The following is a 27,514-nucleotide window of genomic DNA, read 5'->3' as shown; positions in this document are numbered from 1 at the left end:
AAACTTGATTGATGTAGTAAAATGGAATAACTGACCTACACAAAGTACATTTAACACTGTTAATTTATTCTAAAATAAAAAGTTGAAGTTGCCATCTTTATAAAGATCACATTGGGACTAATTTTAATGTTTAAGTATACTAGTCTCATATACAAGTATCCAGATTGAGACCAACACATTCTGAAAAGGGTATCAGTAAAATTATGTGAGAATTATAATAAAAGCAAGGCATCAATTCGAAGACAAACTCACAAAGTTTTATTGCAAAAATTACAGTTCTACATTTACTCCTTTTTACTCGAAATTATAAGATCTCCACATGCTCTTCCTGTTGCACAGAGAATAGAATAGTCTGTGATGCATCAGTGTAAACAGTCAAGCAGGAAAATTCAATTACCTATCTGCCAACGAATGGACTTTGAAGGTTTTGTTTGAAAGCCTTCTCAATCACCTTCATAATCACATCTGATAATTGGGGTTTCTCACCTTTGCGACCTTTCAACACACTTCCCATTTACAGGATCTGTTCCTTCCAAACCTCAATGATGTTTTGTGGTGAAGAATCCTTTTCAAACATGTAAAAGTTTTGTTGCACTTTGCACTTGCACATACCATTACACAGTTTGCAATTTCTTGAGCTGACACCATTTTGAGAATCATTAGTTGTGAACTGTGCCACAACTAATTACTCCATGCACCTCAATTAATTCTAAGGGAAACTTACACAACTGCTCTTCCTCAAACAAGAAGTAAAATGAATTTATCTTTATACACTGAATTTTGACAGTAATTTAAAATGTGTTGGAATAAATCACGTCAGGTCTCAACAAAAATAAATCTTTACTAAACAATATTCTGTATATAGAACTAAAAAATGAGCAAAGTGTAGTGCATTTAAGATGAGAGAATGTTTCAGAAGGGCTACAAAATATATAAGAATTGAGAATTTCAATATGTAATGAAAAATTAAGAAATAAAGATGTATAAAATAAAAAAACAGGTTTGAGATTCCAATGCTAAATCAAAGAAATATTAAAATAATGAAAATACAGCAGAATTATGTAAGAGTGGTTTAGTTAAAGAATTCAAGTAGTGAGTTATCTCTGTTAATAAAATAAAAAATAGTTTACAAAATAAAAATAAGTCATAGTTATTTAAAATTCCATCATTTGAATGACAATTTGTATGTCAATGCTTATATAAAGATGGATCATTCACAACAGTTTTAGTATTTTGTTTGTGTTTCACACAGTGCAAACATAATTGATGGTATAACTGGTTCTCAGCAGAGTAAATGTCGAGAATGTGTCGCATTCCTGGACATCATAACTTCCTAAGTACATTTTAATACTTTAATTAATTATTTAATGCAATAAACAGGTACAACCACCTCATACTGATATGACAGATTTGATTAATTAGATTTCCCATTAATCTGTCAGACTGTATTGTTAAATGAGGAACCACCAATCATCATATGAGCAGTCATTATAATAATTGTAGTTTTATAAAGATAGATTTAATTAATAAATAGATATTAATTAAATAATAAAATTTTCTTCATTATTTATTATAAAAGAAAAATATTCTTGCATTAATTTATGTTCCTTGAAGAAATGCACTATATATGAACCAGTCATATATATAATGTGTGTATATGGGGATGATAGTGGGGATAACAAAAGAACATCCTGAGAGGAACAAGAAGCAAATTCTAATATATATGTAATGTTATTTAAGCTTAGAAAATTTATTTAAAAAATTTTCCATAACAGACAGTACATAAAAATGTCCTTAATTAACCTTCATCCTTTTTCATGCAAAAGGAATTAACAGTCTTCCAGGCAGAGTTGACCTTTCCTTAGAGGCTACTCGTCCACCTCAATATGCAAAACATTAAAATTGTCCCTCTGACAACAGCACAGCCAATTAAAAAGTATATATTCAATTTATTAAAAAATTTTCTGTAAAAGACAATACAGACTTATGAGTGTCCCAACTTACAAGTTTTTCGAGATACAAGCTGTCTCTCAACCAATTTTTTTCTTTGAGTTGAGAGCTAAAATTTAGGTTACAAGCCAGCTTTGGATACCCCACTGCTACTTGGCACAGTGAACCATAGATTAAGATTACAGTTAAGATTAAGATTAAGATTAAGTAACAAAAATGATGAAATTACAGCAGTTTTCCATCTTCTTTTTGAAGATGGAAAACTGCTGTAATTTCATCATTTTTGTTACTCTTCCAATGTCTCACAGGCTAGCTTATAGTAAAACACGTGATAGAGTGACATACGTATTAGTTCACTTCCAGGTTGTGTGCAGTGCCACTGTCTCTCATTTCTCTAATTTTCCATCTTTTTTTTCTTTATCTGTGCAGCAAACGTAGCAACATCCACAAAACCAGTTTATTGCATACATTCTATTGTGTTTTTATGCAATATTCGTTATTTATAAATACATTTTTCATATTTAAAAACATGTAACAAAAAATTGCAGTGTTTTGGGGGTCCAAAACTGATTAATGGCATTTCAATTCATTTTAATGGGAAAATTGATCTGACATATGGATAATCTGAGTTAGGAGTTCTATCACAGAACAAATTAAACTCATAAGTCAAGACATCACTGCACATAAAAATGTGTCCTTCATCCTGTTTCACACACACAAAAATGTTTAAAATAAATTTTCTAAGTTTAAATACTGATAGTCCTGGCAATTTTTTTTTATTAATTTTGTCACTGCCAGAAGAAAGATTTTAATGTTTTACATATTGAAGTGGACAAGTAGCCTCTGAGGAAAGGTCGACTCCACCTGGAAGATTGTTAATAGAGAGGTTGTGGCTGAAGTTTTCATCCCTAAAACATGAATGTCAAATGTTGAAAGTCTAGAAGTTTGACAAAGGCATTTGGAATGTCATTAGAATCATGCTCAACATTCCAAATTGGTTTACAAGATGGCAGTGCTCAACATTCAATGTTCATGTTTTAGAGATAAAAACTTCAGCCTGTAATTCTTTAATTCCTCATGGGTGAAAAAGGATAAAGGTTAAGGACACATTTTTAAGTATTGTCTGTTATGAAAATTTTTAAAATAAATTTTATAAGTTCAAACTTATAAAATTTATTTAAAAAATTCCATAACACACAATATATAATGTTATTGTTATCTATTCATATTATTATATATATCTTTTAATTAACCACTTAGCAGTGAGGAACGTATATATACGTCGAGGGAAATCGTGTGGCAGTGGTGAGGGATAAATACATATATTAAATTATTTTGGGGTTTTGCCAAAAACTACCGCAAAAAAAATCACATAAAAAATGAATTACATAACAATAAAAAAAGACTTTTCTTTACTAGACAAGTGTTTACAAAATCTTTTTCCGAAATGGCAATGAAAAAATTGCATGAAAAAATACTTTAAAAATTTCCCAGATATATTCTCCACTACTTGGGATAGCATCATACCCAACTATCTCACTGCTGAAAGAGTAAGTTAAATAATGTATATAATATTGAAACTTTGCATGAGCAGAGAAAACACATTATAGGATTTTTCAGAATCATCAAACTTGAATAATGGGAAATTTGACTGAAAATATGCACAACATAATTGTGCATAAAAATTGCCATGTTACATATGTAAGCATTTTAGCAAAGTCCACGTGATCACAAGTTCAGTAACTTCTGATAATTTTATTAATACAAGTATTTTATATTGTTGCTATGAATTAATATTATCGACCCAATATACAGGTGCCATTTCAAATATACACAATATTTGAAAAATCCTAATAATTTTACACAGGTTTGTTTCTGGAAACAGGAAGTCTGTTAGCTTAGAATTGTGTACAATCAATGGCATTTCCCAAACCACCTAGATATTTTTTTCTCTTTCTCATACTAAAGTTGATCAATGCAGAAGGCCAAAAATTAGACTTACATAATAAAACTAAAATGATTTTATATACACACTCATATTATCCTGCATTATTTTTCAGAGCATTTTCGAATAACATAAAATTGGCATACTAACCTGAGGCTCAAAGCCCATGTCGAACATTCGATCCGCTTCATCTAAAACCACGTAAGTGCATCTTTTCAAATTCGTTACTCTACCTGAAAAGATTTATTCATGAACGCATGAAATTTAAATATGTTAATAATTTTTTTCCACAAAAGAAGAAATACCTTATATCATCATTCGCCGATCAACTGTACTCGGTTGGAGACATCATCCATCAAAGCAAAAAACAGAAATATTTTCATTAATATTTTATTTTGCTCAGAAGGAAAATTGGAATGGTATTTATCATTCTTAATAATAATAAAAAATAAAACTAATCTTGTATATTTTGAAAGCCGAAAATCAAAAAAACAAAACTTATCAAATAAAAATATCAAAAAAAGAAAAAAAAATTTTATCAAATTTATTAGTTTTGACAGATTAACCTCCAATTTGATTGATTGATATTCATTTTCAGTACAGCTGATGGAGAAGTTTAATTTATCATTTTGATAGTTAAATATGATTAGACACTATTGCAGTAAATGCACTTAAATAATAATAATAATAATAATAATAATACAAATAATAATACATTCCTGATTTCATTCAAACATTGCAGACTTGTTAGTTCAAAATATTTGACATTAATGTTTACATGTTCATTTAAAAGTGGATTATAGTTAATGTAATCTATCTGCCCTAACTGGAATGTCAAACTTGCAGTCCAATTAGGACAGATTGCAATTAATCCAGCATATTATTTTTCTGTTTCTAAATGGTACAGAAATATTTCAATTTTGATTCTACTAATGCATATTGTAGGCTATATGGTCAGTCATACTTATAATGTAATCAATTGGCTTGGATGACTGATAAAGAACTATATAACCTGCCCTGATCTATATAATCTGCAATAACTTACAGAAATATGGACTAAATTTCAAACCTGGTTTTCATTTTATACCTAAATGTAATTTCATTTGCTGTCATAATTTGAACTCGTATATCTTCCTTGTAAATAATCTTTACCATCTCCATTCTTTCAATGCCATGTATAATACAATTTGTTTCTTAATTATTGAAGAACAGGGATGCTCACATATGCTTTTAATGTTTTACAAGTGTAAGTCTTGATTTTGCCCTTTTCAGATAGCCTTTCACATACAATATTGATATAACCAGCACATATGGAACAGAAACAATCAATTAACCCTTGTCTGGATAAGCTATTTTTATAAGACAAATGGATGAGTCCAATGGATTCAGTGTTAATTCTTTGGAGTGAAATACATTTTTCTTTTATATTATTATTTTGATCTACATTATTAGTACAAAACAAGTTTTTTATTAATCCTTTGAATTACATTATGCCAACACATTTTATTTAAACTTATTTTACACATATGGCATATAAGTCTACTGAATGTTGAATGCATACAGTATCATTGCATACATCATCAAAATGTTTTTGCATTTGAGACATGTTCATAGGCAGATAAAGCATCGTTTTTTCTTTTGTGGTTTTTCTCCACTACAAGTTAGAACAGTGTATTGGAGGTAACATGTCTTTCTTACAGCACTCTGATATTGTATTATATTATCAAATTTAATGCATCATGAAAGACTTTTGAATGCAGTGTCCCACAGTAGCTCTAAAAATAAGAGAACCATAACTCCACAAAACTTTGTAACTTGTGTTATTGAGTTTCAGATATCTTGAAGCAAGTCCAAAAATAGTTGGATTTGTATTATGTCATATAGTTTTCATTGGTGTATCAAATAATGGTTATTGTATACTCATATATTTTCCTTGTTTATAAACTGAACAATTTGTAAAAGCATATCAGAAGTTACAAATAAGTAAAAACTGTCAAGTATATCAGCAACATTTTTCCAGATTGAAGAACAACTAGTTGATATGTGTAAAGCAACACATTTTAAAATATTGCATAACTAAGATTTCTTTCTGAGAGTTGGAATGAAAGACCATGTGGGCCTACCATTGTACCCAAATCTTAATCATCCTTTTCAAAATCAAAAGCAATTATATCATCTGAAACATCTGATAATTTTGATTCATGTCAGACTACTCAGATAATTTTCCTCCTCAACATTGTCAAATACAATCGGTTCATCAACACTGAGGTTATGTATAATTTCCTAAAGTTTTATTCAGACAAAACATGATGCCAAGACATTTTAACAGTTGAGATAGATGTTACCTGAAACAAAATACATTTCAAGTTACTTGCTGCAAATACTTATGTAATTTTGTAGCAAATAACTTGAAACTTTAGTAATTCACTAACTGCAAGAAGTAGCACCTTCAAACAACAACAATCAGTCGTCACAATGCTTTTTGCCTATCTCAACAAGAAAATTATACATCTGATAAAGTGAGTCTAACGAACTCACATTATCCATTTGAAGATAAATTTATTTTAATTTACAATATTTTAGGTCAGTGTACACAAAATGCATTATTATTCTAGAATAACATTTTGTAAACCTAAATTGACAAATACATAAAGCATCGTCTTAAATCAAAAAAGAAATATAAAGGTTACTATGTTGAAAAGAGTCTGACTGACTCACCTTATCTGGACAAGGGTTAATTAAATTTTATCCATATGTCAAAAAATCCACATTAATTGAACCAGTAAGAGAATATTTTAGTGTGTGCCAACAGAAATCATGCTTGAATTAATGTGTTACTTGTAGATGTACTTGTAACTATGAAAATATTGGCAATACACATAATTAAGCTAAATAAATTCTTTTCATTTAATGAATTTGATAGCTAAGATGATTTAAATCGAACAAATTTGTTTACTGTAATGCCATTATTTTATTACATGCAAGTTGTTGAAACAATAACATTTCAAAATAACTATTTACAGGGTTCCTATTCAAACTTTTGTTTTAATTTCCATGACTTTCTCTGACCTCCCCTGACCAACTTTGTACAAATTCCCTGACCCTCAAGACCATTACAGAATAGCACACTAACATAATAAAACAGCACTTGACTTCCAATGCACATATGTTTTGCTTCTCCAATGTTTTAATTAGTTATTTTTTCTAATTAACAATTATATATTTTTTATAATTGCCAACTTACTGAAATCAAAAATAAAATGTTTTATTAAAATTTTGTTATTAATCCACAACATAAATCTACATGGATTTGAAAAAAACCAATTATTTTTTATTATTCATTAACAAATTTTATATTTAACAGATTTATCCCTTAATAAATTACCTGAACTTTATAAAATATTAATAAACTGAAAAAAAATCAGAAATTGATTTGTTACACAACAAAAATTATTATTTATTATTTTGTGTACTTTGTAAATTTTTGGGAAAATTTTGTGTAAGCTTGGAAGAAGTTTTGTGTCCTGAAAATATTGTGCACTCCTTTTCATAAGTTGTATTGTACCATATTACTTCTTGCTGCTTGCAGACTATACTTAGTCAAACATATTGTCAGCAAAAAATCAAAAAGGCAGCCAAGGAAGCAAATTTCCTGACTTTTTGACAATTTTTAACAAATTTCCTAACATTCCATGACATTTTTTTGAACACTAATGAAAATCCCTGACTTTCCAGATGCATAGGAACCCTGTATTTTTGTATTCAAATTTACTCAAATCTCAGAAATGTTAAATCAAATCTTCAAAAATATCATCTTATTAAAGCTTCTTCATTTGTATTATATCATTCTCATTCATGTTAATGTCAAACTATTTTAAAATTAACTGTGCATTTGCTATAATTCTTCTATATTTGTGAGTATTTTTGGTAGTTTAAAAGCTATAATTACAAAAAATTTTACATGCTTTTGTTACAAAGTAATCAACTACATTGCAAAAAGGTTAATTTCTTTATAAACTTGCTATTTGAGCATTTATAAATTATTGTTATAAATTATAAAACTATAATCTTAAACTTTCCATTCATTGAAAATTTAAAGAAAATAATCTTATTTAGTCAATTATTAAACTCACCATTATTGGCAGCCAACATGTCTATCATTCTTCCAGGAGTACATACTATAATTTCGGCCCCTCGTTTCAATTCTGCAATCTGTTCTGACATTCCAGTACCTCCGTAAACACATACTACTCTCAAGGCTAGGGCTTTACATAACTTTTTGCATTCCTTGGTGATCTGCATAGCTAATTCTCGTGTTGGTGTCATAATTATACCTAAAGATTAAAGAACATTAGTTAATTTATTAAAAAGCACTTAATTAAATCATTATATTTACTTGAATAATTTGCACGTTTATTCTTCTTGCTGTTCTGTAGCATTCAATATGACTATGCTTAGTTTATAAACCATGTGGTGTTAAAAGATTAAAATACTAAAGAAAAATAAATTATTTGTATATCTACAATTTTTAATTATGTATTTTATAATGAATTCACTCACTAATTAAAGGAAAATACGACTTCTGTTGTTTAATTTGAATCAAAGGTAAAAATACCTTTGATTCAAATTAAATAACAGAAGTCGTATTTTCCTTTAATTAGTGAGTGAATTCATTATAAAATACATAATTAAAAGAACTGTTAATAGGACAATAGTTTATACTAAGAGATATAGATATGAAAGTTATCTACTATTAGTCTTACAAGGGGATGACATGATGTTGGGGTTACCGATTTTGATCAAACTTGGTGAGGTTGTATGCATCCCCAATGCCTCCGAGCAGTAAAGCACACCACTCAAAATTAAATGAGAAAACTGAGGTGAAAAATTGCAAATAATTTAAAACATTTATTAGAATTTCCACCATTTATAGTGACTGGCAGCTCAGTGGGGAATGCTGGTTTCATAATCAAGAGGTTGATGTTTCAAATCTCCTTGGTAACAATCTGGTTTTTTCTCCAAAACCTATAATTTTCACTTTACTCTTGGTATTTTTTAATTTATTGTATTTGTTTAAAAATTATTTTATAATATTCCTGTACATATGGGATTCATACTAACATTTATTTATAATTTATTTGGGAGGATGATAGGACATAAACAAAATTATCATTATCCATGGCCAATTTTGTTAATAAAAAAGACATTTTTATTAACATTATTCAAACTGTTTGCTTCCAGGAGCACAATTTTATGGATAATAATTGTCATGCATTTGTCATGCATAATTGCCATGCAACTGTCAAGCATGTGAAACATATTTCTACAGTGTTTATTGAATAAATGCAAATTTTTAGAATAGGAAAATTTATATATGTCACCGGAAAAACAAACTTGATTAATGTTTAAAAACACTTCTCCATCATCAACTAATTTGAAGGAGAATCAGGCGTACAGTATCACATTTCAAATATCAGAGCACCTAATGTTTTTTCTACCACCTTCGCAACTTCTGAAATTAATGAAGAACACTCAGCTGCAATTAGGTCTTGATTTTGAAGAATGCTTTCACAATATGTAAATTTTATAATAATGTTGTGCAATGATTCTTCTGAAGAATACATTTTTATGTTATTGATGTTAACATGAGATATCAAAGTCATCTTTTCATTCATCAGCAAACAAAGACACAAATATAGACATATTTCGATTAAACAATGGCTTTGTTGCCAGAGTAAGTAAGTGCTGTATATGACTACACAGAAAATGTTTTGTATTTAAATAAATATTGTTAGGTAGCATTTCTTAATTGCCTTTGACATCAACTTCCTACTTGAAATAGATGGATTTTATTGTTTAATTATCCTGTTTATTATGGATTTGTAGTTTTCTAAAAATAAACCAGTTTTTCTCTCTGATAATAGAATAAATTTAAAACTATCAAGAATAAAATGAAAATTATAGTTTCAGGAAAAAACAATCAGATTAACACCAATGAGCCACTTACCACTGTGTATATGGTGGAAATTCTAAAGGTTTTAAGTGATTTGCAATTTTCAACCTTAATTATTTTTAAGTATTGTGCATTACTGCTTGGCACATGTCAGTCATTACGGATGCACTAATCTCACAGAGTTTGATCAAAATTGGTGACGTCAATGTCATGCCATCCTCTTGTTAGTTGTATGTTTAACTTACTTTATTTATGCTCACTTTTACGAGTCTAACTGTACAAAAATGTTTAATAATATTGTTCCTAACTACAGATGGTCAGTATATTACACAAAGTCATTCAGTTGATAAGTGAAATTTATCACTAGCAAAGTAAGTGAAATGCTTAGTAACTGGAAGCATAGATTTTGTTGATTGCATCATCAAATATTTTTGAATATCTGTGCACTCTGACATTTTGGAAAAAATGTGCATGAATTATTAAGTAAATTATGAATTATGAATTATTAAGTAAATATGGTATTAGAAATTTGTTAAAATTTATATAATAAGCTAAATCTGTAGCATCCTGATGCATAAATCTGTGTAAAAAATTATATATAAAATGTATCCACTTGACTATTGTGTTTTAATCAAACTGAATTAAAAACTATAAAAATATTTTTCTAATTCAAAATTTAAAAAATTTTAAGACAAATTATAAATTCAGTCTGCTTTACAGGTATCTCTTGATTAACATGGTTATGCTTCCACATATATCAAAATCAATGCTTCAACATATATCAAAATCACGTTAATCAAATAAAGTTAGGTAAATCTTAAGTAAAAAGCTGGTAAAGCCGCATTAATTAAAACTTCTGCCGCATATATAAAAGGATTGCTACAATTAATTTCATGCATTAATCAAATCTCATGTAAAGCAAAGGATACCTATATTTACTGGACTATCAAAAAGTACAAACCTCCATTTAAAATATGATATATTATCAAAATTTTCATTTTATTAATTTTAAATAAAATGAATGGAAACTGTGCTCTTCAGACTTTAATTAAATTTTCTTTTTTTAAGTAACTACTTCATATTATCAAGAGATATTGTAATACTTTACATACTAAAGACTGATTTATAGTCCAATGGCAGCATGGAATTTTAAGGTCACTGTCACTGGAGTTGATAAGAACATTGTCTGGTTTATAGTCAAACTGTAGCCAGCAGCTATCTTGACTCTCTATGATTGGCATCAAGCATTGAAATTGATCATCATTTAACTTTACAGCTGTATCACTAAACTGGAAGTGAGAGTGACTGTGTGTGTTTGTTTGTCATCTAGCAAAGGGGAGAACAGCAAATATAGCAGAATCTACTATCACAACAACTTATAGCCATTGCACTTTAAACCAATCCTAAGAATGTCTTCTAATTAGGTAATAACAGTGATAATGTTTTCTTAAAGTATAAGGATGAATTTATGGTTATGCTCTTTTTTAGTCCTTTTCTAACATATTTTTTAATGTCTTTTTTAAACTGGAGCTCTCAATGCTTTAAGAGTCAAGTGGCTTAAAATTGAAAGCCTTAATGTAATTGTGTTCATGAATCAATTGAGTATTCTTAAAAACTTAGCCTATTAAATGTAGAAAAAAAAATTTTAATTTTTAAAACAATTCATGTGCATAATACCAAAAATGACTGTTTTATCAAATCATAGATAAGATGAATTTAAAGATAAAAAATATTCAAAGTACATTTACCAATTGGTCCTTCATCAGAATCAAGCTGTGGCTGATCAAGTATGTGACGCAGCATAGGTATGAGAAATGCAAGAGTTTTTCCAGATCCTGTTTTAGCAATACCAATGATATCTCTTCCTGACATGACTGCTGGAATAGCCTGAGCTTGGATTGGTGTTGGTTTTTCATAACCATGTCTGTTAAAAAAATTGTCTATCAGTTTTTTATCATTTAAACACTCACATACACACACAAACAGAAATGAATTTATAAAATAAACCTTTTTTCTGACATTATACATAAGAATAACATTTTATTATGAAATGGCTCTTGTGGGTTAATATCATTTTAGTATCTAAATTTATTGAAGTGTCCACTTTCTAAGAAATTTTTTTAGATACTAATTAATTAAAAAGTATTTTTCTTACTTCAATTTTACCAATAGTAAACTTTGAGGTCAGAGTCCCTGGAGTCAAAAGAATTTCACAGACTCCTCAAAACTGCTTTTAATTCAATTTCCTTACTTGGAGTCAATGACCCTTCATCAAATAAAAGTTTTTCAACATATAAAGAATTAATTTTCATAGTTTCTTTACTGATATGTAATGCAAATTGAAACCAATGTCATGTCAGATCAAAATAATCACTGCACAAACAATTGTCAGTGTCTATTGACACATGTTTGTATGCTATTTTCAATCATTTTGAGTACAGTGATACCACATACTTCGTATGACTCTAACTTCAAATATTTCAGAGTTCAAATACTAAATTCTACAAAAATTTGCATCAGAGTTTGAACAATGCTTTAAAGTTTGAACTGCATGTGCAGTGAAAAATGTGCTTGAAGTGTAAATGCAATCTGTTGTGTGCTTGTCATCTCACTCTCACATTAGACTTGTATGTTTTCAGTACTCTTTTCATTTTATTTTTGGTATGTTTGGTTATATATATTGTGTATTATTTGCCAATTTTTAACAATTTCTTCCTGTAATTTTTCTTTGTTGATAGATTTTGGTTCTCCCTAAATGTTTTGTATCCTTCAGTTGAGAATTTCTCAAATGAAACTTTTTAAACCACATTTGACATGTTCAAAGTTTAGGAGCATATTCCTCATATATAACACAAATATTTTTTATGTTCTATTATGGCATTACAGTAGAGAGTCGTTAATCGGAATCGCCGGTAATCGGAACGATTTTCAGTCAGACTGTGTCGTGCTGAATCCAACATTTTTGATACTAAATTTACTTCTAAAGTATAATTTTCATGTTTTTATATTCTTCAATATATTAATTTTGTTTGTGCAAAATGCAGAAATAATTTTTAACAATACAATAGCCTCGATTATTATTATAAAAATTTTCGTTAGGCTTAAAATCGATGAAAATTCAACACGAAGCGACAGGCAACGGAGAAAAATTTGAACATCAGACAGGTTAATATATTTATTCGTACATAATCGGTAATCGGAACAAATCACTAATCTGAACAACCCCGATTTTTGGTTCTCTACTGTATATACTTTCAAAAACTCATAAAGCATAATATGACTGATGATTTTTATCCAAAGACATTAAAACTTGATTTTATTCAAAGAAAATGTAAAGTAAAAGCTTAAAATAAACTTCTAAACAAAGAATACAATCTCACATTAGCATTAATGTGTTAAATTTCACAAATATTATAATTAAATGTTTAGGGTATAGGATGAAATTATTTCTACTGGAAAGAATTGCTTTGGACTTCAAACAATTCATTGTTTGAACCTCTTGGAATGAATTAGATTTGAAGAGGCACCACTGTGTTTTTATTACTGTAAATTTTGCCGATATCTGGGAGGACTTTCTAGGTACAATTCTTTGTTAGTCAATATCCTCTGAGTTAACATTTAAATTACTGAATATTAATATTACAAATGATAATCCTGAAAATTTTAAGCAAAAAACGTTAATAAAAAAATTGAATTAAACTTCATATTTTGTATTTATATTTTTATGACAAACTTATACAGGGTGTCCAAAGTGAACTGTGCAGTGGAAAAGGTTTAAGTAAAATTTTATTAAAAGTGAAGTGTGAGGATCTAAACAGGGTAATTAGATGAACTAGTATAAGTCTCTTTAATTTGAAATAATTTTTTTACGGTAGACTATCCCACAGCCTTTACAGGTTTTGAACTCCCTTAAGGTTGGATTCTTTTAAAGAAAGGAAACTTGTACATATGTATAGTTACCTAAAATATTTAAAAAAGTATTATGTTGAAATTAGTCTGTTTTTTTTTTAAATATTGCTGAGTGTTATACGTTTTATTGTTACCCATATAGCATCAATGTAATACGCTGACACAAAAAAGAAACAACGGCAGTTTCTTGGAGGATAATGTGAATGGAACACAGAAGTACTGTAAAAGTGTAAAGAAATATAATTAGAACTTTGGGTATAGTGAGGTATAGTATAGTAGGTAATGTCACCTACTCGCATTGTTTTGTTAAGTGAATATATTTATTTTGTAGCACTGAAGAGGGACCAGGAAGAAAACACTGGCCCAAAATGCATCTGTAGAAAAACAATAAAGGAGTTCAAAACCTGTAAAGGCTGTGGGATAGTCTACCGTAAAAGATTATTTCGGATTAAATAGACTTATACTAGTTCATCAAATTATACAGCTGTCATTAGAAAATTCAAAAAGGGTAATTAGAGTTAATTAACAATTAATTATAAATTATAAAAGCAAAAGGGAAACCTCAGGGGAAAGAACCGGATCTTTACTAGGGATTTCCTGATTAAAAAGATAAAAACCCCAATCAAATTTCTCTCTGAGTCAACAAGTGTTACAATGTTTACATTTATCAGAGAAATTTAATCAAAACAGACATTTAGTTATGATGAAAACTGTCAAAAAACGAAATTTATGAGGTAACTTGAGCCACAATGACGGATGGAAAGTGGCAATAATTCATCAATATGTCCGATTCTTGACAGCTCATATCTGCAACACCCAGACCTAATTCAAACTTAGGACAGATTACATCAGACAGTTCTCACGCAAAACGTGTATAAAAAGGGATTGCACCCGATCATTCAGGCAGACAACAACAAACATTGGAGGTTATTACAGAACGCCATAGACAGCGCAGACCTTCACCTGCATAGAAGAACTCCAGCCGCCAATACCTACCTCACCAAATTCGCCTCCTTCCAGATGCTTAGCCTTAGATCACTGATCATACCACCAATGTCACATAGAAGAATCTAGAAGCTTTGAAGTGTCATTTAAGAGGTATTTAGTTAGTAATAAGGTTCATTAGTTATAAGTAGTATAACACGTAACTGTTCCTATGTATTTAACCCTTTTATGTTTTTATTAAATGTGTTTTTGTATTTTAAACCTGTCTACCTGCCTTATTCGAGGGAAGGACACCTATCAACATATTCACCTTCCTCCCACTCAATTTATACCCTCCTAGCCATCCTTTGACAATGTGAACAGGTTCTACCATCCCGTTGCCGGTAAGTGGGGTTGAGAGTTCCCTTCTCTAACCCCCCTCAGTTCTCACAGAAGTTTTATGCATAATAATGTAGTTTCTCCTACAGCAAATATCAGAAATGTTCCCCAGAAGTCCCAGGACTCAGCGGGTCAAATTCCATGGGCTATAACGTGATCGGCAAAGAAGTCTTTCAAAAACTGTAGACCAAAAACCAAAACATTCATGAGTGAGCAGTAATGCCATCTTCTGCAAAGTGGAAATGTGGGGTATACAATTTATTAGTCTTGTATGCCATATACAGGGTGGGCCAGCGAAAACGAAACGGCAGAGTGTTCGTGTTCGTCCAAGCAAAGCGCTCAGACAGGTCGATTTTACTCTCGAGGGGACATCTTTTGCAATAAAGTTTTTGCGATTCTGAATACAACAGACAACAAAAAATTTTAAAAACTCATTTATTTTGTATTAACTAAACAAACATTTATTTCGAAAAAAATGTTTGTTTAGTTAATATTCAGAATCGCAAAAACTTTATTGCAAAAGATGTCCCCTCAAGAGTAAAATCGACCTGTCCGAGCGCTTTGCTTGGACGAACACGAACACTCTGCCGTTTCGTTTTCGCTGGCCCACCCTGTATATAACATTAATGTCATTACAAATTTTTCACTGTTCAGTAACTTTTCAGACACTTTGTTTCATCCTATAATAAACTTATGAAATGATACAAATAATTCAACATAGAATTAATATCAATCAAACCTCAATATAATAAAATATATGAAAAAAATCCAAAAATTATAATTTCTACATTTAATCCTGCTTTTCGAAATTGTAATTTTTCTAACTTACTTCTTTAATATTTCCAAAACTTTTTTGCTTACTCCACACTGTGCCCAATTTTTGATCGGTTTCGGACAACCTTTCCCTCGAACTTTGATACCTTCTAGTTCATCGCGATAACTTTCAACCTCTGTAAAAACGCAATAAATAAAATCAATTTTGAAAAACACTGATATGTGACATACAGAATAAAAACATTTTAAATTAAAATTACCATCAGGAGTCATCTTGGCTAATTCTGGAACCTCCACATAGAAATTCTTACGAAAAGGCAAATATGTAATATCATTCTTACTGATGGTGACAAGCTTTTTAGTTTTATTTGCTTGCAGATTTGACATAGCCGACTGCAGATCTTCTGTTTCCTCTTCTGAAGAATACTGAAATGAAGTTTTATAGTACATTAAATTACCTAGAAACAATATAAACTCTTATTTTATATATTTTTGACAAAAAGCACAGGAGTTATTAAACTTCAAACAGGGTGAAAAAAAATTATGCCCCCCACACACTTTCATACATACAGAAATTATTGTTACCCATATATTTTTTTTTTTTTTTTGCATTTCTCAACATTTCAAGGTGTTCTGAGTCCAAAAATGTAAAAATCAGGGGAGGTCATTTTTTGCCAGATTGACATACTTTCCCTCTGTATAACAGCTGGAAAAGTAAAAATTAAGCTTTTGGCCATTTTATAATAATTAAAAATTTAAAAAATTTTTAAAATAAAATATAACAGATGATGCCACAAAAATTTTAAACATTGCCGGGAAAGATAGGCAACTTGTTGCTGGAGTTTTTTAATCAGTTCTAGTTCATACCATGTTTATCATGAAAACTTTCTGTAAATTTGCAGAATGGCTCATGAACAGTCACTAGTCTGCAAGCCACCACATTGTTTTAAACTATATTTATAAAACACCATCTAAGTTTATGATTCTGGGTTTATATTAACAATTGTAAATAGAATAGCTTACTTAATAATCACTTTCTAGGAATTAATTATGTCTTAGAAGTGAAAGTCTAGTATAAGGTTGAATAAAAAAAATCAAAACATTATCTCTAAGTTTCAAAATATAAAAGTTATGGAAAATTTATTACTTCTAAAGCATCTTGATCCTGTTCCATCAACTCTCCTTTACGTGAAGCATCTTTCTTCTTAGCCACCCCCATGATGACAGTTACTTTTCCTTGACCTTTTTCCTGTTACATTTAACAAAAAATTTAAATTTTGAGACTAGACAAAACAGACTAAATTTATATAATAATGTTATATACATATACATAAAAGAAAATACCTCGCCAGTTGGGTCTTTCTTCACATTCTTATGCCTTAATTGCCTCACTTCTTCCTGAATTCCCTACAAAGTAAAAAAATAAAATTACAAATGTTTAAAGTTAGTTAATATATAAATGCAAACTGATTAAATTACCTTACTAGAATACTTAAACAAATATCTGGCCAACAATTATTAAATTTTATGAAAGGTAGTAGTAAATTTACTTTTCACACAGTAATGAAAGTCTACTGTATAATTTATTTAAAAATTAAATTACCCACAACATATTCTGCCATTTCATACTAAACAGAAATTGATTAATTTATTATGATTTGGGGTGAATCATAATAAAAATGATGATGATAAAATCTTAAGTATGTTAAGCATTCATAACAGAAAATTAATTAAGAAAATTATACTCAACTATCAATTAAATATATTCTTAATACATTCTATACTATCTTTTGTACACATAAATAATGTTGACATACCTGCATATATGCATCGAGTGGATCAACATCTTCCTCGTTACCTCCTGTTGTCTGTTCTGGTTCTTCACTTTTACTGGTTTCGGTTGTTTCCGTAGCCGGCATATCTTCGTCTTCATCGTCTTCTAGTGTCCATTTTTTTGTTGGAGGCAATATTATAATTGGTGCTGTGCCGGATCCTTCTTCTATTTCTTTTTTTCTGCGTTCTGCGCGCCATTTTTCTATACGTTCTCTACGTTTTTGCATTTCCATTTCAAGTTGTCTTTGTTGAGCTTCTTTGTCTAGCATTCCAAATTTGGCCTCATCAAAGTCCTCGAATTTGAAGCCTTCTTCTGCTTTTTTGTCGTCATCTTTTTTTGAATCTTTTGAATCGGAATGGGATTTTCTACTGCGCTCGCCACTTCTGGAACGTCTATCCCTTCTGGAATGTTCGTAGGAGCGTGGCGAACGTGATCGAGAACGACGTCCACGGGAACGAGATCTTCTGTAGCGACGATCTCTTGATCGACTTCTTGATCTGTCATGTAAAATAAAGAAACTACAGCCTACACGTATGTCATAATTAAAACTTTTAAAAATTATTTTAAAGAACTTCATAAAAGTTGGAACATAATATTTTTCCATAGAACTTATATATTTCTTTATTCTTTTATTAGATTATTATATCATAGATTTAAGTGCATTGAACACTGAGTGTCAAGAATTATATGATGTGCACATTTACTCAAATCCAAGCCCTAGATCAGCAATTCTCAACCTTCTTAGCTCTGCGACCCCCAAATAGTAAATATAAATAGAATTAATATTTCGCGACCCCCCACCTCACCCACCCACCCAAAGGAATAATAACAGTAAGCCTTACTATTATTAATTGAATTTTGACTGTAATTATAAATGTACATTTTTTTAAATATTATATAATCACATTGCACTAATTTTATACATTAAGAAAATACTGACAGTATAAAAAATGTAATACAACTATTCCTATTATTTTATGTTGCTGTGTTTATAGCAACGTGTATGAACATGCATGCATGATGTGTACATACATGAGCAATTTACAAGGTCCAACTTAATGTGTACATGCTCTTTGTAATTTAATCTCCTTCTATAACACTTGCTGTGTTTGAACGTGCATATGGATGTGTTTGAACAAGTCGTACTGTCACTAGTATAAAAGAGGCACTGGTGATTGTACGACTTCAGTTGAGTTTTGAATGCGAAGCATGTGTCTGGTCAACCGTGAAACTGAATTGATGTTTTTTTAAATTTTTAATGCAAAATGGATAAATTTGTGAGAAAACAAAGTGAGCCATCTACATCCAGTGAATCAGTTGGTAAAAAGACAAGGTTGTACAATGACAGTTATTTAAATTATGGTTTCACCTGCAACCCTCTTGAGGATTGCAACCCCCAGGTTGAGAAATGCTGCCCTAGATGATGTGCATGGACTCAACAGTACATTATATTACAGGAAATCCTCATTAATTCAAACTCAGATAGTCAAAATTTCATTAGTTTATAACTGTACTGTAACTGTATTTGTCCAAGATGGGGATATAGGGATTTATATGTTAAGGAATTTAGTTAGTTAGAAATATGGCTACTTTGAAATCTGAAGTGAAAATTCTGTCCGAACCGTGATGTGTATGTTAACTTGTACATTCAGACAGAAGTCCTTGTGGCTCTAAAGTACAACAGAATAACAGACCACAAACAACTCTAATGTGGCTTTGCTTTTACAGTAAAATATTTCTGGGTGACTCACTTTAACTATCAACTACTTTTTTCTCTTATCCCTTAAAATTTGGCTGAATTTCAGCATGAAAGATTGGACTACAAATAGCAGTTTGAGATATTTGTGAGACTCTATGCTTAATTCAAAGTACAAACACTGGAACAACTAAATGTTTACTGAAGAGGGATAGGTGAGAATTCCAATCCAAAATGCATTTAAATAAAATATCCAAGAATTAATTGTCTTCTGAGTAATTCTTGAACTCGAGTGAGTATCAGATTCAAATGACATAACATTTCAGTTTATTCGTCCAAAAAATCCCTTTTAAGTGGTTATAAAAGTGACTGATTATATCTGACAAATAATGCTAATTTTAGCTTATTATTAAAATGTTTAATTTAAATATCATAAAATTATTATTGACTATAATTAAGCACATATCAGGCCTAATAATTTACATTATCTCTCTGTACAAGAATGGCTTTGTTCAATGAAAAGATGGAATAATGTTTTCAATCTGCATAGGGGATCTTCATCAAGTTGGTAAATTCTAAAATAGAATGCAAGAGAAGAATATGTGATGTTTTTTAAAAGGACTTTTAAAAACCATCATATGTTCCCTTCTCTCTAGTGAATAAAAGATAGATGCCATGGTAAGTCTGCACAATAAAGTTAGTAGTACTAGAGTATGCATCAAACAAATAAAGACAAATAAAGGGACTATATTAAAAGAGTAATTGTGTGTCTAGACTTGTGTACTCATGTACCAGGATGATAGGTTACTGATAAGGATAAAAGATCACTCGTTACTGAATAGAAAATAGAATTCAAAAAATATATTAATTGTATATTTTGTATGCTTGCTGACATTTAAAATATGCATGAAAAGCTTATTTTCATTTTCTGTACATATCCTTTATTTCCTAACACTATCTTTGTTTATGTGGTTTTATTGAAAAAATTTTCTTGACATGACAAAATGTGACCTATAATTAATATTCGTATGTAAGTTTTATAACTCCCATTGCTATTCATTGAGGCATCTGGAGCTTGAGAGGTGAGATGGAATTTAAGTCAATGACAAATCCAAGCCCCTATTTCTTGTCAAAACATTAAAATAAAATCATCATATGATGCAAAAATAAATAAATAAAGTCTTATTACATGTGTAAAAACTAAAATTAATTAAATATGTTCATGTAAAGTTTAAAAAGACACATATATAAATATTCTCAAGAAACTGACTGTACAACAAATGGCACTAGTGATTGTTAACATTTCTAGTATACAAAATGCCTTTTGTTCAATTTTTAATGAAATTTTTTCATACTATACACCTAACTCTTTGCAACAAAGTTTCTATAAGCTTCCCCCTCTCTTTCCACCCTGTGGGCTGTCACAAGGCTCCTTTTCAGGCTAATTGTGAGTTCAGCCAGGCCCACAGTGAGGTGGCTGTGTGGTGAGGAACAGAGCTCAATATATATGGGACAGACTGCTTGTGAAAAATTCCTGAAGTTTTCTGCCTGGATTTGATTTGGGATCCAAGAGTGGTGGGCACTCTTCTTTACCATCTTGGCAATCCTGTTGGCAAATTGTTTAAGTTGGTTTTTATAAAGACAAATCTTCTGGAATTTTAAAGTATTTCTACACTGTGCAAATTCTTCTTTATGTGCACTTTCCTGAACACAACTCTGAGTAAATCTGATTCCATTTAAATGAAGTATAAGATAAAAAACACAAAAAGTTATTTAAATAAAATGTACCAATCTTATTGTGCTTTGCACATAGTTTTTAAAAGTACACGTAAAGCACAATAAGGTTGATACATTTTGTTTATATTAACACTTTGTTTGAAAGGTTGTTTTTTAAAAAGTTATTTTTAAATATCAAAATAGTCAATTTTCTTGTAAAAATTGGTCAAAAAGACAATTCAAATGTCAGAAAATTTTTGCAAACTGTATTTGTTACTTGCCATTTTAAAAGTTGAAAATTGTGAAATAGACTTTGTCACTGATGCGTGAAAAATTAACAAACACAAGTAGAGTAGAATCTGCTTATTGTAAACATGGCTATTGTTACCAGTAGAAATGAATATCAGAATTACCATGCCCAAGAAAATATAAAATTTCAAATACTGCAATCAATGTTTCAGTTAAAGTATCATTATATTTAGGTAAATTGGCATTTTTCAGCTGTTTATTGATACTCTCAATCTCAGCATGTGGCTTATAACATGAAAGCTGTCAGGTATTGTTAACTCAAAACAGAAACATCAGTACTTACTCCAGTACTGAATTTACTAATCACAATAACATTTTCAGCCCCATTTAGGGACCTTTGTCAAATAGTACAGCCATTCCATCAGACCCAACCGTTATTAAAAATGATACTGTAAGAAATAGCAAACAACACTAAACAAATTACTGTAAATTAATAATAGTAATTATAAATAATAAATCTTCAAATTACACATATGTTTGATTATTTTAATGCATCTTTTTAATGTCAAAATTTTATTAATTATAGCATTATTTACTTATTTTGCTTATCAGCTGGTTATCATCATCAGTAAATGAAAGTCTAAGAATTATTACAACAAGCAGATTCTATTGTCTGTTATAAACTAACTATATATACACTAGCAATCCACCTGTGGGTTACTTTGTTTGACAGCTGTGTTGCAATTCACAGAAGTTTGGGAGGTAGAAAGGTAGCATTTAAATTAATGGACTGCTCGAACACTTCTGCATTCTACAAGACGTTAAAGCTCAAACTTTAACATCTGTAGGGGCTTAAAAGGGACTTATTTAATATTCTGTAATACCTTTCAACTATTCCATACTGTTTTTTGGTAATATGTCTGCTTCTAATCAAATATTTCACATAAATGAGTCAGCAAGGCCAATGTAAATTTATAATATTAAGTACATGAAACAACTGGAATTTACAGGATATTTTTGGCAGGAAATGCTAGACTGTATGGTAATATTATAATTTCCAAATTTTATATGTTGGGACATAAAAATTGGACCAGAGGTAGATAGCGTAACTAGTAACAAACCTGATATGCGGATTCGAGTTCTCCTTTGGAGTGATCTTTTCTTCCGGATGTTTTCTACATTATTCATTAATTAATTTAATTAATTCTGATCACAAATTTATTATAAGATGGCAACAATATCTTTATCAATGCTAAATTACTTAATAATTTAACTGAATCATAACATATAAAAATAATTTATAATTTATAAACCAAACTTATCTTCTAAACCTACTTATAAACTAAACACACTGGTTTAAAGGAATTATAATTTTGAGGATAAAATAATAGCCATTCTGAAGTTCTCACATAACATTTTGTATTAAGAATACTTGAAGTCTTCTTTTCTTTTTTTTGGATGATATCTATTGATCTTTTTATATCTACAGCTTTTCACATATACAGCAATATCCCAGTATCCAAATACCCTACATCTGAATTCTGCTACAACAAATGACATTATTTAGTAATCATTGTGACATCTGAATGAAATAATCTCACAAGGGAACTGTCGGAGTGTCATCTAATAGATTTTAATAAAATTTAGTTAATAATTATGTTAAAACTATACAAACTCTATGACAAATTTGTAGTATTCACTAAAAGTATTAATCAGAGTTATTAGCAATCAAATGTCGTACTATTTTATAGTGGTTTAACACAAATATGCAAATTTTTAGAAGTGAAAGGGTCGTGGAGGAAGACGGCGATATTACATTTAGAATAAATGCTGAAATTTTTGGAAATGAGAGAAGAATTAATAAAATTTAGTTTAATTACGTTAAAAGTATACAAACTCTATATTAAATTTGTAATGTTTACTAAAAGTGTTAATCAGGATTAACAGCAATCAAATGTCGTACTATTTTATAGTAGTTTAACACAAATATGAAAATTTTTAGTAGTGAAAGGGTCGCGGAGGAAGATACAGTAATACCTCGATTTTCGTTGACTTTGGTTTTCGTCATTTTTTGCAAAAAAATTGCCTCGGATTTCGTCGGAGTGTCACATGATCTCGTTGCTAATTTTGCGAAAACAAAGAGCGACCCACGCATTTTTCTGCTCACAAGTCATCGTGGTGGTGTTTTTTGCTGTACGAGCATTACTCCGCGCGTCTAGCCAAACAATTCCATTGCTTCCATTCTTTTTAGTTCCATCGTGGGACCAAAGAAAGTTTCCAGAGCCAGTAGCCCTTCGAACAAGGCCAGGAACACGATCGAGTTGAAGGAAATCATTAAAAACTACGTGACCGGCATTAAAATTGCTGAAATCGGTCGCATGTACTGTACGGGAAGTCGTCATCCACGATAAGTTTCGTTTTGGCGAAAAAGGAAGCAAAAAGGAGGCTAATGTAGCGAAAGGCGTAAATGTGCTAATAAAACAGAGACCGTAAACAATTGAAGAGGCCGAACAGTTATTATTAATTTCGATCAATCAAAAACAGTTAGATGGCGATTCTGTTTCGGAGACCATTGTATTAGTTTTTTATACTCATTTTATATTAATTTCTTAATTTTTTTTAGTATTAAACACTACGAAAACAGAGGTATCACTGTATTACATTTACAGAGTAGAAGAAGGAATAACTCAAATAGGAAACTCAATAACTCAATAAGGAAACTCAAATAAATATTATAAAAGATTAGATATATTTACTAGTTTAACAATGAAATTTAATATAAAAGTATTGATAGAATAAATATAAAGAAAACAATCGAAACGTAATAAATAAATACATTTTAATAGATATATTTAAAAGTTATTATATTCACAAATTATTAGATGGGCAACTATTTACATGATATTTTTCAACAAAGCAAAATAAACAAAGAATCTGTTGGCATCGTGCACATTTAACAAATCGAAGATTTTCGCAATTACTCTCGACACAATTTAAACTGTCAGTGTTTAAAAAAGAAAAACAAACTTGTTTTACATTTAAGAATTGACACTTTTCATTTATGAGTCCAGAAGCGAACCGTGCATGTTTAATCAAATTATTAAATATTGGCGCAGATAATTGATGATGAAGAATCAAATGTAATTTTATAATGCCATTTCTAGTTGTCCAAAACAACTTCATCGAAGAATCATTACAGAATAATTGTATAGCATTTAAAATTTCTTTAGCTAAAAGTTTTAATTGTCTATGAAATCCGACATCTAAAGGTTGGCATATAGACGTACACTTTGGTGGAATAATTAATATTTCGCATGAATTTCGATTTGTAGATGTTTGAAATACTGTATTATAAATATTAATATTTGTTTGTCCACTCCACGAGTCAATTATTAATAAAGAGTTTTCTGTTATATTTGGAGATAATACGTCTTTTACATAGTTTGTAATAATTGCTGTAGATAATTTGCCAGATGAGCTAGCTGTAACAGTTACGTTTGGGGCATTGAACAGCGATGCTTGAACTCTAGGTCCAAAGGTTCCACGAGCCTCTTGTAAGCAAATAAATACATTACCTACAACTTGCCCGTTAGCATTAACTAAATATTGAACAGTGTAGGAATGCGTAACTTTATTACTTGGAGAATGTGCAAATCCAATAGTGTTTTTTTCTCCTTTATATGAAAGTGTTCTTGGTGAAATCATTTCGTATGAAAAACCACACTGATCCGTATTGAATATGAAGTTACGCGAATAAGATGGCAATAAATTTTTTACTGTTGTTTGAAATTGCGCAGCTTTTACTAAAATATCCTTTTCGTTCACTATTTCTGTTTTATTTACAAGTTTTGTAATCTTTCGAGATACTAATCTATATTCTTTTTTAAATTTTGCAACCCAAGAATCACTAGCTGTAAACTTAATTGAACTATTCAGTTGAAGAAATTTCTGTAATGCCCATATTTTTAATTGATTTCCTTTAACAATTTTATAGCTGCCTCGAGCTTCGTCAAACATTTGTTTAGTGTCGTTGCATTCTTAATGATTTTTAACGTTTCAATTCTATGCTTTCGAGATTTAAATTGTTTTTCCCATTTATATAAATCACTAAAACGTTTTAATTCTTTAGCTCCTTTCCGCTGTAATGTGTGCAATTTCCATTTTGGGTGTTTCTTATGCAAGTTAAGAATTTCTTCTTTTCGTTTTGTTGAGGAGATATTCTTATCGAATTTTTCATCATCTGAATATCCTGATTCACAGTCAGTGTCTGCGTTATCAATTTCTTTCTCTAGAAGCAGACGTGTTATTTTATTCTCTGAAATAGGCCTATCTATAATCAAATTATTATTTTCCATCTGACAAAACTCTTCGTCATCTCTACTTACATAACTACTTAAAATATCGCTAAATGCATTAAAAAGCAGTTTGGCTACCTGTTTATCAACGTCTGAAATATTAGGCCTACAAATATTTCTGTAGGCCAAACATTATCACATAAACGTTTAAATTCTGCTATAATGTTTTGAATATTTACATTTAATTCTCCCATTTTCGAAAATTAGAATTCATTCATAAATGTAATAGCGCCGTCTTTCTCCGCGACCGTTTCACTACTAAAAATTTGCATATTTGTGTTAACACTTTTAGTAAACATTACAAATTTGATATAGAGTTTGTATACTTTTAACGTAATTAAACTAAATTTTATTAATTCTTCTCCCATTTTCGAAAATTCCAGAATTTATTCTAAATGTAATATCGTCGTCTTCCTCCGCGACCCTTTCACTTCTAAAAATTTGCATATTTGTGTTAAACAACTATAAAATAGTACGACATTTGATTGCTAATAACTCTGATTAACACTTTTAGTGAATTCTAGAAATTTATCATAGAGTTTGTATACTTTTAACGTAATTATTAACTAAATTTTATTAAAATCTATTAGATGACACTCCGACAGTTCCCTTGTCAGTATTATAAATACTGAAATTATTTAATTTGAATTATTTGACAAAGGAGAAAGTAGAGAACAAATGCAGACACAGGAAGCTGTCACCAACATCTGTTTTCATTGGTTTTGGTGACATTGTGTCTATGTTCTACTGTAAATCACAGTAGAACATAGGCACAGTAGCATTTGGATAATAGGATATGACTGTATCATTTAGATAATTGCAACTGCCTAACCAAATTACTTATAAATAGTGATGTAACGAATAGTATATTCGGTCTCAACCGAATACCGAATATTCGGCTAGAAGCGTGGCCGAAAACCGAATATTTGGCCAGAAGCATTGCCGAATGGCCGAATATTCGGCCAAACTATTCGGCTTGATTAACACACGTATGAAAATTGGCACGCAAACCGCATTATGGCAAAGATCGCGCACCGTGCTTTCTATTGGCCCGCTGTCACTACGATTTTTTCTTCCATTAGGTCTAAATTATATAAATTAATTAATTAAATTATAATTATTAAAGTTAATGTGAGGTGGAGCCTAATGTCTACCTCTAGTGCCAAATTGGTTTATAATTTATGTAATAGTTGTAAATAGCCCACTATGACTCGGCAGTTGTTGGTATTTAGATGTAAGTTATAACTTATAAGTTATTTTATTTGCAATCGATCATTTTAACTCTTTAATTAAACACTAAAATTTTGTTTTTACTACGTATTTGTAGACTGAATAGTACCCTAAGGATTAGGGCGGCCGGATAGCCGAGCGGTCAAGGTTAGCACCCTGCCGCCCTGGGGGACCCAGGATCGAATCCGGATGGGTCGGGGGGTGGTCCGTCCGGATATGTCGGTCCCCGTCCCTCACCACCCGGCCGCCCCATTGTGGGCCTGGCCGAACCCATAATGGGCTTGCTATAAGAGGCCCTCTTAGTGCCCACAGGGTGGAAAAAGTTACAAAAAAAAAAAAAAAAAAAAGTACCCTAAGGATATACTTTAGTGGTGACATAATATGGTCTAGTTTCTCCCCAGTTGTGGAACAGTTCAAATATATTATTGGGGAATTTCTATTTGTGAAGTTTTGTGATATTTTGTTGCTATTGTTTTTGTCAATATTTTTAAAATTAACATGATTTCAAATGTTATCTTTTGTATATAATGAAAAATGCTCATTCTTTGCTTTATATATAAAATAAATTATATATTAGTTA

The 27,514-nt window shown here is 30.3% G+C and overlaps 1 protein-coding gene across 2 annotated transcripts in view; it reads right to left on the bottom strand.

Annotated features, from left to right (window-relative positions):
- Prp5 (pre-mRNA processing factor 5) overlaps positions 1-27,514 on the bottom strand; it is a 64,643-nt gene that overhangs the window by 9,243 nt on the left and 27,886 nt on the right. The window contains exons 4-12 of one of the 2 annotated variants that reach the window (XM_067264601.1): positions 22,471-22,524; positions 17,672-18,185; positions 17,199-17,261; positions 17,002-17,103; positions 16,115-16,280; positions 15,910-16,030; positions 11,597-11,772; positions 8,029-8,229; positions 4,046-4,128 (exon numbers count right to left, since the gene is read on the bottom strand). In XM_067264601.1, coding sequence (XP_067120702.1) covers positions 4,046-4,128; positions 8,029-8,229; positions 11,597-11,772; positions 15,910-16,030; positions 16,115-16,280; positions 17,002-17,103; positions 17,199-17,261; positions 17,672-18,185; positions 22,471-22,524 — 1,480 coding nt within the window. The remainder of the gene's footprint in view (positions 1-4,045; positions 4,129-8,028; positions 8,230-11,596; positions 11,773-15,909; positions 16,031-16,114; positions 16,281-17,001; positions 17,104-17,198; positions 17,262-17,671; positions 18,186-22,470; positions 22,525-27,514) is intronic. The other variant, XM_067264602.1, reaches the window with a different exon arrangement.

This window comes from Centruroides vittatus, unplaced genomic scaffold, assembly GCF_030686945.1.
Source record: "Centruroides vittatus isolate TY-2023 unplaced genomic scaffold, ASM3068694v2 contig_19, whole genome shotgun sequence".
NCBI lineage: Eukaryota > Metazoa > Arthropoda > Arachnida > Scorpiones > Buthidae > Centruroides > Centruroides vittatus.
This window is presented reverse-complemented; position numbering and strand designations above follow the sequence as displayed.